We start from the raw sequence: 12,615 nt of genomic DNA on the forward strand, positions 1-12,615 counted from the left end.
TCAAAAAAAGTAGAAAAACTTCAAATAAACAACTTAATGACACATCTTAAAGAACTAGAAAAATGGCTGGGCACAGTGGCTCACACCTGTAATCCCAGCACTTTGGGACAAGGCAGGCAGGTCACTTGAGGTCAAGAGTTCGAGACCGCCTGGCCAACGTGGCGAAACCCCATCTTTACTAAAATACAAAAATTAGCCAGGTATGCTGGCACACACCTGTAATCCAAGCTACTCAGGAGGCTGAGGCAGGAGAATCACTTGAACACAGGAGGCAGAGGTTGCAGTGAGCCAAGATTGTGCCACTGCACTACAGACTGGGAGACAGAACAAGACTCCATCTCAAAAAACAAACAAACAAACAAACTAGAAAAGCAAGAGCAAACCAAAACCAAAATTACTAGAAGAAAAGAAATAATAAAGTTCAGAGTAGAAAGAAATAAAATTGAAATGAAGAAAACAATACCAAAGTAAAGGAAATAAAAAGTTTGTTTTTTGAAAAGATACATAAAATTGACAAACCTTTAGTCAGACTTAAAAAAAAAAAAAAAAAAAAAAAGACAACTCAAATAAAATCAGAGATGAAAAGAAGACATTACAACTGATACCACAGAAATCCAAATGATCATTAGTGGCTATTATGAGTGAGTATACATCAATAAATTAGAAAAATCTAGAATAAATGGATAAGTTCCTAGACATATACAACCTACCAAGATTGAACCATGAAGAAATCCAAAACCTAAATAGACCAATAACACGTAATGAGATCAAAGCCATAAAAAAAGTCTCCCAACAAAGAAAATCCTGGAACCTGACGGCTTCACTGCTGAATTTTACCAAACATTTAAAGAAGAACTAATGCTGATCCTACTTAAGCTATTCTGAAAAATAGAGGTGGAGGGAATACTTTCAAACTTATTTTATGAGGCTGGTGTTAACCTGATACCAAAACCTGACAAAGACATATCAAAAAAAAGGAAGCTACAGGCTAATATTCCTAATGAACATAGAAGCAAAACTCTTCAACAAAATACTAGCAAACCAAATTCAACAATACATTAAAAAGATTATTCATCCTGACCAAGTGGGATTTATTCCAGGATGTGACATATCATATCAACAGAATGAAGGACAAAAATCATATGATCATTTCAGTTCATGCCAAAAAAGCATTTGATAAAACTCAACATCCCTTCATGATAAAAAAAAACCCTTAAAAAACCGGGTATAGAAGGAACATACCTCAATACAATAAAAGTTGCATATGACAGACCCACATACTGAACAGGGAAACATTGAAAGCCTTTCCACTAATATCTGGTATATGACAAGGATGCCCACTTTTACCACTGTTACTCAATGTAGTCCTGGGAGTCCTCACTAGAGCAATCAGACAAGAGAAAGAAATAAAAGGCATCCAAATTGGAAAGGAAGAAGTCAATTAGCCTTGTTTGTAGATGATATGATCTTATATTTGGAAAAGCCAAAACTCTATAAAAAATTGGAACTGATAAATTTAGTAAAGTTTCAGGATACAAAATCAACATACAAAAATCGGTAGCATTTCTATATGCCAATAGCAAACAATTGGAAAAAGAAATAAGAAAGTAATCCCATTTGCAATAGGTACAAATAAAATACCTAGGAATTAACCCCAAAAAATGAAAGATCTCTACAACGAAAATTATAAAACATTGATGAAAGAAATTGAACAGGACACACAAGAAAAGGGAAAGATAGTCCATGTTCATAGTTTGAAAGAATCAATATTGTTAAAATGTCCACACTACTCCAAGCAATCTACAGATTCAATGCATTCCCTATCAAAATACCAATGTCATTCTTCACATAAATAGAAAAAACATCCTAAAATATATATGGAACCACAAAAGACCCAGAATAGCCAAAGCTATCCTGACCAAAACAAACAAAGCTAGAAGAATCACTTTACCTAACTTCAAATTATGCTACAGAGCTATAGTAACCAAAACAGCATGGCACTGGCATAATAACAGATATATAGACCAATAGGACAGAATAGAGAACCCAGAAACAAATCAATGCATTTACAGTGAACTCATATTTGACAAAGCTGCCACAAACATACATTGAGGAAAGGACAAGCTCCTCAATAAACGGTGCTGGGAAAATTGGTTATCCATATGCAAATGAATGAAATAAAATCTAAATGGATTAAAGACGTAAATCTAAGACCTCAAACTATGAAACTACTCAAAGAAAACAATGGAGAAACTCTCCAGGACATTGGTCTGGGCAATGATTTCTTGAGTGATACCCTACAGGCACAGGCAGCCACAGCAAACATGGACAAATGGGATCACATCAAGTTTAAAAGCTTCTAACAGCAAAGGAAACAATAAAGTGAGGAGACAACCCACAGAATGAGAGAAAATAGCTGCAAACTATCCATCTGACAAGGTATTAATAACCAGAATATATAAGGAGATCAAATAACTCTATAAGAAAAATCTAATAATCTGATTTTAAAATGAACAAATGATCTAAATAGACATTTCTCAAAAATGGCAAATAGGTTTATGGAAAGGTGCTCAAAATCAATAATCAGAGAAATGTGAATCAAAATTACAATCAGATGTCATCTCACCCCAGTTAAAATGGCTTTTATCCAAAAAAAACAGGCAATAACAAATGACTGACAAGAATATGGAGAAAAGCAAACCCTTGTATACTGTTGGTGGGAATATAAATTAACACAATCACTATGGAGAACAGTATGGAGGTTCTTCAAAAAACTAAAAATAAAACTACCATATGATTCAGTAATCCCACTGCTAGGTATACCCCAAAGGAAAGGTTATCAGTATACTGAAGAACTATCTGCACTCCCATGTTTATTGTAGCACGATTCACAATAGCCAAGATTTGGAAACAACCTAAGTGTCCATCAACAGATAAATGGATAAAGAAAATCAGGTTTATATATACAATGGAATATTATTCAGCCATAAAAAGAATGAGATCCTGTCATTTCCAACAACATGGATGGAACTGGAGGTAATTATGTTAGGTGAAATAAGCCAGGCATGAAAAGACAAACTTTGCATGCTCTCACTTACTTGTGAAAGCTAAATATTAAAATAATTGAACTCATGGAGACAGAGTAGAAGGATAGTTACCGGAGGCTAGGAAGGTAGTGGTGGTGGGGAGTAGGGATGGTTAATGGGTACAAAAAAATAGAATGAATATGATCTAGTATTTGATAGCACAACGGGATGACTACAATCAACACTAATTTATTGTACATTTAAAAATAACTAAAAGCATAATTAGGTTGTTTGTAATACAAAGAAATGATAGATACTTAAGGTGGATACCCCACTTACCCTGATGTGATTATTATGCATTATATGCCTGTATCAAAATCTCATGTACCCCATAAATATATACACCTACTATGTACCCACAAAAACTTAAAATTAAAAACAAACAACCATAAAACCACAGAAAAAAAATCAACTATTAGAATTTAGCGAAGATAATGCAACATTAGGGAATATATTACTATGATTTTCCCATTAATATATCAAAGTATAAAACACCATTAAAAATGGAAATCCAAAATTAATTTGGTAGATTTTGATATCCATTGTAATTTTTAGACCATTAGAAAAATTCAAATGGGTTAATTCCTTCCTAGCATTTAAACAGCACAGAAACATATCTCTCAAACCAAAAGACAACATCTTAGTTAATAGTAGATTTCTACAACCATTGCTAATAAAAATCAAGAAAAAAGACAAGTATCTCTCACAAACACTATATAATTTTTCATTGTTTTTGAAGTATTAGCCACTGCAATTAGACAAAAAAAAAAAAAAAAAAAAGAATAGAAACACTGGGAAGATAGTGAAAATAAAATAAATAGTGGAATGATTTATTCCTGGAAAATCAAAGTTTAACAATAAAAAAATTAAGTTGATTTATTGAGGAGCTGAGTATAAAATTAGTATATAGAAATCATGCAATTTCAAAATACATTTTTCTATTTTTTATTTTTTTTTATTTTTTTGAGACGGAGTCTCGCTCTGTCGCCCAGGCTGGAGTGCAGTAGCCAGATCTCAGCTCACTGCAAGCTCTGCCTCCCGGGTTTATGCCATTCTCCTGCCTCAGCCTCCCGAGTAGCTGGGACTACAGGCGCCCGCCACCTCGCCCGGCTAGTTTTTTGTATTTTTTAGTAGAGACGGGGTTTCACCGTGTTAGCCAGGATGGTCTTGATCTCCTGACCTCGTGATTCGCCCGTCTCGGCCTCCCAAAGTGCTGGGATTACAGGCTTGAGCCACCGCGCCCGGCCTCAAAATACATTTTTCTATATGTTAAAAGTAATCAGCCAGAAAGAAAATACCATTTTAATAGGAATTAAAGAGAGTAAAATGCCCAAAGATAAACCAAACGAGAACAGAGCAGAATATACCAAAGTAAAATCTTAAAATCAATGGATTAAATGAAAAGAGACCAAAAAAATGCAAAACCATATACCTTATGCTTGGATAGAAAAATCTTACTGTGAAGATGTCAATTCTTCCTAAATTTAGTCTGAAAGTAAACGTTATAATTTTTTTTTTTTTTTTTTTTTTTTTTGAGACAGAGTCTCACTCTGTCGCCCAGGCTGGAATGCAATGGCGTGATCTCAGCTCACTGCAACCTCTGCCTCCCAGGTTCAAGCAATTTTCTTGCCTAAGCCTCCCAAGTAACTGGGATTACAGGTGCATGCCACCACGCCCAGCTAATTTTTTTGTATTTTAGCAGAGACAGGGTTTCGCCGTTTTGCCCAGGCAAATTCACCCGCGTTGGCCTCCCAAAGTCCTAGGATTACAGGTGTTAGCCACTGCGTCCAGCCGTTTTAAGTTTTTTTAAGAATTTGACAAAATGATGTTAAACTTCATTAGAAAATTAAACACATGAGGGCTGGGCACAGTGGCTCACACCTGTAATCCCAGCACTTTGGGAGGCCGAGGCAGACGAATCACTTGAGGTCAAGAGTTTGACTAGCCAGGCCAACACAGTGAAACCTCGTCTCTACTAAAAACAGAAAAATTAGCCAGGCATGGTGCAGGTGCCTGTAATCTCAGCTACTCAGGAGGCTGAGGCAGGAGAATAACTTAAACCTGGGAGGTGTAGGTTACAGAGAGCTGAGATCATGCCACTGCACTCCACTTTGAGCAACGGAGTGACACTCAGTCTCAAAAAAAAAAAAAGGAAAGAAAGAAAGAAAGAAAGAAAGAAAACCACATAACATGAAAATTTTGAAAAAGAATAATTAATGAACATAATTTGACCAGACACTAAAACATGTTATACTGCTATAGTAATTAAAACATTATGCCACAGTGGTAGAAATAAGTAGTCAGATTGTTAGACTAGAACCCAAAAGTAGACTCAAATACACAAATAGGGTTTATGATAAAAATCACATTTCAAATCAATAGGCAAAAGATGGACTAAATAATACTGTTCAATAAATAATGCTGGCTTCACTTGCTGGCTATTTAGAAAAAAAGTTAAGCCAGATTGCTACCTCATTCCTTTCTCCAAAATAGAGTATGGTGGCTCAAAATTTTAAAAAAAAAAAAAAAAAAAAAAGGTAAATACATTGTAGTCTTGGTGTAGGCAAGGAATATTTTCAAGTAGAATAGAAAACTCACAAACCCTAAGAAAAAAATTGATAAACATAATTGCATACAAGTAAAAAGTCTCTACAACCAAAAGAATTGTTTTAAGTACTAACATTTTTCCAAAAAATATCTAGAAAAGAAGGTTTGCATCAGGAGCTAGTTTTCTTATTATATCAAGAGTATATACAATAAACAAGAAAAAGACTTAAAAAATTCAAATGTATAAAAGATGCTAAATCTCACTAAACGGCAAATCAAAATAATGAGATACCATTTGTCTCCTATCATACTGTCAAGATTTTAAGAAGTTTGATTATAGTGTTAAGAGAAATAAGCACTCTGAGACAACATGAGTGAAAGTGTAAACAATCTTTTTGAGAAATTATTAGTCAAAATCTACCAAATGCCCATACCCTTTGTCTCTGTAATTCTACTGGTAGGCATTCACTTTACATATATAATCAAAAAAGCACACTTAGATTCATATTAACAGAATATAAAAGAAAAACCATTTGATCATCTCGATCGATGCAGAAAAAGCATTTGAAAAAAATTCAACATGTATTCAAAATTTAAAAACAAACAACAAAAAAACTCTCAATAGAGTAGAAATTGAAAGGAACTTCATCTGATACGGGAATCTAGGAAAAACCTAAAGTTAACACGACACTTAATGGTGAAAATCTAAATGCTTTCACCTTAAGATTAGAAACAAGCCAAGGATGTCTGCTCTCATCATTTATATTGAATACTGTGGTGAAGCCAGAATAATAAGTCAAGAAAAAGAAAATTTAAAAATCCAGATTAGAGGGGAAGAAGTAACATAGGCTTAATTTGAAGATTACATGATTATCTATTTAAAAATCTGATGGAATTTATAAAAGCATTGCTAGAACTAGTGAGTTTATCAGAATTACAGGATACAAACAAGGTCAATATATTAAATTCAACTGTATTTCTACATACTAGGAAAGGAAAACTTTTCAACAGTGCTAAAACAATTGTAGAGCAATATGTAAAAAGAAAAAAAGAATCTTTATCCTTACACCACATATAAAAATTAACTTTAATCATTAAACAGATGTAAGAGCTAAAACTCTATTAAACTTGTAGTAGACAGATATACAAGATTGTTCACTACAGTATTATTTCCAACAGAAAACCAGATACAACCTAGAGCCCATCATCATGGAGAGATTATCTAATAAATCATAATAGTTACATAAAATTAAATACAATCTAGCCACATATAACCACTAAAAAGAAAAAAGGTAACTTCTGTGCCAACTAATATGGAAAGAATGCCAAATATACAATTAAGATTTGTTTTAAAAGTGTTGAGTAGTGTATAGGGAGGACAACTTTTGTGTAAATAAAAAGAATATTTGCATTTCTAGTCATTTTGTGTGTATGTGTATGTATCTATGTATGTGTATATCCTTATATATATTTTTTTCCAGAAGGCTACACAGGAAACTCTTAAACTTTAGGGAGAGGTACTAAAAATCAGAGACCTTGGAAAAGAGAGAAATTAATATGCTTTTAAAAATTATTATACATTTTTAGTCATGGTTTTTGCTAGTGCATATGTTATTCTATTTTTAAAAATAAATCTTTTTAAAAAAACATGTAAGAGATCTCTACAGAGGAGACTATTATGACCCAGATGTGTGCTGAAGTCATGGGAGAGCAGAAACCATATGAAACAGAAGCTCATCCTGAGAAGAAAAAGAAAACGGAGAAGCAGGAAACTGAAAGAACCATGCTTGAGAGAGTGAGACAGAGAGGATTAGTGGTTCACTATGAATTCTACACCTTGGCCCTCTGAAGCCTGCTAAGCTTTGCTGTCTGTCCTTGTATCCCATGAAATTTCCTACTGCATTCTTCTAAGCAGCCCCTCTTTTCAAGAGCTGATTTGAGTTTCTCGTGAGCTAGTTTTAGTTCCTTAACAACCCCAAATGGGCCTACTCTGATCCCTTGTTGAATACCCTGAATTAGTCCCTAATGGAGGTACAGCCTTACCTTGTTGAAAGTAAAGCACTCTGCAGCATACACCCTGTGAATGTCCGCAGTTAGTCAAGCCTAGCGAGCATGATTTAAATAGAAACTTGCCCAGCAACATTTTATACTCATTAGAAAATTCATGATGCTCTCCATTGCTCAGTATGCTATTCAGAATTTTTTTTCTAGATGTTATAGTATGGTATATATGAATAACAAATCACAGGAGAATGTTTTCAAATCTCAAGAATAGATTTTAGAAAGAAGAAATCAGAAACCTGAACTGGGAAATGTCAGAGGAAGTCTGTACAAATATTAAATATAACACCCAGAGATACACAGAATAAGGAAACACATACCATACAAGCAAATTAGAGAATAATTTCAAACCAACACATAAGCAAGTGCATAAAAGTTGTTGTTAGTCCATTTTCTGCTGCTATAACAGAATATTACAGACTGCATCCTTTATAAACAATAGAAGTTTATTTGGCTCATGGTTCTGGAGGCTGGGATGTCCAAGATCAAGGGGCCACATCTGGTGAGGGCCTTCTTGCTGCATCATAACATGGTGGAAGGTCTCACATAGTGAGACAGAGCAAGACAGTGAGAGCTCAAGAGAGAGAAAAAGGAGACGGAACTTACCTTTTTACTAGGAGCCGCCTCCCACAGTAACGGCATTAATCCATTCATAAGGGCAGAGCCCTCATGACCTAGTCACCTCTTAAAGGTCTCATTTCTTCTCACAATGGCAATTAAATTTCAACATGATCTTTGGAGGGGACATTCAAACCATAGCAATGGTAAAGACGTAAGAGTAGGAACTGGCTTCTTCACAAACCACTGCTAGATAGGGCCCGTTCAAGTATAACTCAAATGTCTTCTCTTCTAGGAGGCTTTTCCTAATTTTCCCGCTAGAACTGACCTTTCCTTTATGGTTCCACTGATTATGTACTCTTTTCTTTTCTTAAATTTAATTTTATTTTAATTAAGTTCCAGGATCCATGTGCAGGACGTGCAGGTTTTTTACATAGGTAAACATGTGCTATGGTGGGTTGGCTGCACCTATTAAGCCCCGCATGCATTAGCTATTTATCCTGATGCTCCAGGGCAGAGACTCAGGACTGGCATTTGACAGAGCTTGGTAGAGGAATCCAGTGATCACTAGGTTGATCTCTAAATTCCCTTCTCTAACGTTCTATGGATTTTAAACCTTTAACATATGAAACTATTGAGAGGAAGAAAAAAATCGTGGCATAATGGAATTTATCTACTATTGTTTACATTGTCGTGTTACCAAATTCACAAACCTGTCATGATATTGCAGTCACTAAGGAACAATACATACCTACAGCTCTTACAAATGATTAACTAAATGATCAGATTTTTCATTGCCCCAACAAAGCATGAGGAAATTTATCTTAGCTTTAGCTGCCTTAAACCTCTCTTGAGTGAAAAACATTAAAAATATCTGCAAATTACTGATGACTAATGCCCTTCAATTTGGCCTCAAGCTGAGAAATTCTGTGCAGAAATAAAGTGGTTTATAATCCCATAGGTCCATTCTATTATAAACTGCAGGTGGCAAATCAAGTGACTATGAACTATGCCATGTGTGTGTGTGTGTGTGTGTGTGCGCGTGCACGCGTATGTGTGTAAAAAGCAATACTCAAGAGGGTATTTCTCCTACTCCTTCAATAGAAATTTAACCACCCACACAAAAGGCAGATGCTAACTGAGAGGATCCAGGAATCTGGGTGATGTCAGACAGTGGCCCAAAGCCAGAGTGGCTGTCATCCCCCTCGACTGCCCACCAGCCAGGGCAGCTGCATCTGCCCTTTGCAGAAAAGCAATCTAAAGCAAGCACAGAAGGAAGCTGGAAGGAAAATAACTGCAACTCACATCGATGACCTATTTTCTGAATCCGGCTTATGAGAGATTGGATTCTCATTCCTCCAAAAACCAGCAGAACACTTCAAGCCAAGAAAATGGTGTCTTTGATGACTAGAACGTATGACACATCATTACCAAAGGACTTTCTTTCAACCTAGGTTCCAAGAGGTGTTAGACTCAGATGACTATTTTGGGAGGAGCTGATAAATCCACTAAATCCTTGGGGACTTTGCTTCACTATTAGGCAAGATTAAGATGATGCTAATTGGTAGTGAGCCTGATCTATTTTAGTGTCTCCTACCAGGACACGGAGCAGAATCAAAACCATTCTCACAGATCCCGTTTGCATGTCATTTAACAGTTCCAATGTGATATTCCCCCAACCTTTTCAAGTTCCTTCATTCCAGAATAAATTCCTTCATTCCAAATGCTGCACAATCAAAACTAATCATCTTTTTGTGAGCAAAGGGCACAGTCAAAGCATGTAGTCAAGGTCACTTTTCTAAACTGCAGATAAACCCAAGGGAAACACCATCAGTTTCTGATCTGAATTACCAAGAAATAAAACAACGACTATTCAACAGCATTCAGTAGCGTGCCCTAGGCTATATGCAGAACAGTAGGTTAAGAGGAGAGAGGGGGACGGGTGTGGTGGCTCATGCCTGTAATCCCAGTACTTTGGGAGGCCAAGGCATGTGGATCACCTGAGGTACATGGATCACCTGAGGTCAGGAGTTCGAGACCAGCCTGGCCAACATGGGGAAACGCCATCTCTACTAAAAATACAAAAATTAGCAGGATATGGCTAATTTTTAAATTAATTACAGGTGGTGTGTGCCTGTAATCCCAGCTACTAGGAGCTGCTGAGGCAGGAGAATTGTTTGAACCTGGGAGACGGAGGTTGCAGTGAGTAGAGATCATGCCACTGCACTCGAGGCTGGGCAGCAGAGTAAGACTCCATCTCAAAAAAAAAAAAAAATAGAGGAGAGAAGGGAAGTGAGAGACAGGAAGGTAGGGTCCCCAGAAAGCTTCTTTTCTGGCCAGCTAACATGACACATAGGCCCATGTGAAATAGCTGAAGACTGCAAAGCAGCAGGCAGCAAGAGCTAAATAACACTGGATAAGCTATATCCATCAATTCCGAGGAGGAGTCAGTTCAACCCTGGACCAAGACTTGAGTGGGAAAGCTTCCTGGAGCAGATAAATCTAGGTACAGTTTTGAATGAAGAAGTGAAAAGGATTAGTGTAGATGAGGCAGGAGAGAAATCCAGAGCCAAGAAACAGCACACAGAGAATGCAAATATGAAGAAGGTGATTTAAAGGACAGCGATCTTACTCCCACTAGTCAATAATGGCCTTTGTGTTTCCATTTACCGTCATAAGAATCTTCAGAATGGGGATGTGTTCTATCTTCCTATATTTCCTACAGTATTTGCACATAATAATTGCTCATATTACAGCTAGTAGAATCGTGGACTCCTACAGTTGGACTGAACTTATCCCATTTACTTGCAGAATAAATTAATGAATAAATGAACAGGTTATTAAAATGAACAGGTTATTAAAAAGATCAGCCTGGTTCCAGTAGAAGAATTATAAAAATAATCAAGAGATGAAGTTGAATTTGTATACAAGAGTCAGTTGAGGGCAGAGCCTTCAGGCAGCCTGAGGGTTGGAATTTTACCTCAAAGGTGACAGGGTGCCACATCAGGCTTTTAAACAGTGGAGTAACATAGGAAATTTTCTTTGAGAAAGATTGACTTGGCAGATTTTTGCAGGAAAAGGCAAATCAGAAGGCCAGCAGGATTCCATTGCAACAAGGAGTTAAAGGTTATACAGTCTGGAAGGTGACCGACAGCCTGCCCAGGCCCAAGGGAAAAAAATATCAGATGCCCCAGCAGAGGAGGACTGGCTAGACTGTCTTTACCAGGGATTTGCCCCAGGCCTTTTCAGTAGCTGTGCCCCAGTGATTTATCCTAATTTCCTTCCCCACAGCCCCGCCTCTCCACCTCAACCCTGACAGTACTTATTAGCTCAAAATGGACCATCTGAAGGAAGGGACAGGCTCTTGCGAATGAACCGAGGGCCTGGTCTGCTCCAGATAAGTGTTTCCTTTAAGAAAAGAATTATAATGCATTCCTAGTGTGAGTGCAGCAGCAATAGCCTGACAGCCATTTGCATAATTTCTCTTCGGTAACAGACTTCAAAAATAACAATAGGCAGACTAGATTAGAATCCATTAATTTTAAATTTGCCTGAGCTGCTATCTTTAATGAAGCTAAAGTACCATAAAGATTTTAAATCTATTAACTATGTGGTGTATTATTTGTCCTCTCCAATGAGACATTTTGGGGAATGGACATTCAATTTGTGTTACTATAGAATCACCACCTTATTCTGGGATGTCCACTTGGCTTGAATGTACTGATAAGGTTGGAAGGTAGCTTATTTAGAAAGTTCATCCAAGAGTAGCAGAAAAATGCTACTTAATATCAAGAACAAAATACATACACACATCAAGTCAGGAATGACTCAAGAATGCAGAAGTGACCAGCCTGGGTACCATAGCAAAACTCTATCTCTAAAAAAAATAAATAAATTACCCTAGCATGATGGCACATGCCTGCAGTCCCAGCTACTTGGCAGGCTGAGGTAGGAAGATCATTTGAACCCTGGAGTTCATGTCTGCAGTGAGCCATGATCACACCACTGCACTCTTGCCTGGGGGACAAAGTGAGACCCCACCTCAAAAATGAAAATTTAAGAACCCAGAAGCAAAAGAATCTCATAGACTACTTTTGAAAGTGCTAAAACCACTACACAGCAACAGGAGGACAGGAACCATGCCTATCAGTTCCACCATTATGTCTCCCATGCCTAACACGGGGCCTAGCATGTGGCTATATAACGTTGAAAGAAATGACCTACCGGATGAATGAATGAATGGGATTTCTTTACATAACAAAGGCAATTAATATACCTAAGAAATAAATGCATAAGATTTATTCTTCCAGATAACTAAAAGAGCAATAATTTCATGATCATGTTCATTCATAAGCATATGTGC

The 12,615-nt window shown here is 36.7% G+C and overlaps 1 protein-coding gene across 1 annotated transcript in view; it reads right to left on the minus strand.

The window, feature by feature from the left end:
• MYO3B (myosin IIIB) overlaps positions 1-9,695 on the minus strand; it is a 502,779-nt gene extending 493,084 nt beyond the window's left edge. The window contains exon 1 of the mRNA XM_010377618.2: positions 9,558-9,695. Coding sequence (XP_010375920.2) covers positions 9,558-9,559 — 2 coding nt within the window. The 5' untranslated portion in view covers positions 9,560-9,695. The remainder of the gene's footprint in view (positions 1-9,557) is intronic.
• Between the last annotated feature and the right edge of the window lie 2,920 nt (positions 9,696-12,615).

This window comes from Rhinopithecus roxellana, chromosome 14 (genome assembly GCF_007565055.1).
Source record: "Rhinopithecus roxellana isolate Shanxi Qingling chromosome 14, ASM756505v1, whole genome shotgun sequence".
Classification (NCBI taxonomy): domain Eukaryota; kingdom Metazoa; phylum Chordata; class Mammalia; order Primates; family Cercopithecidae; genus Rhinopithecus; species Rhinopithecus roxellana.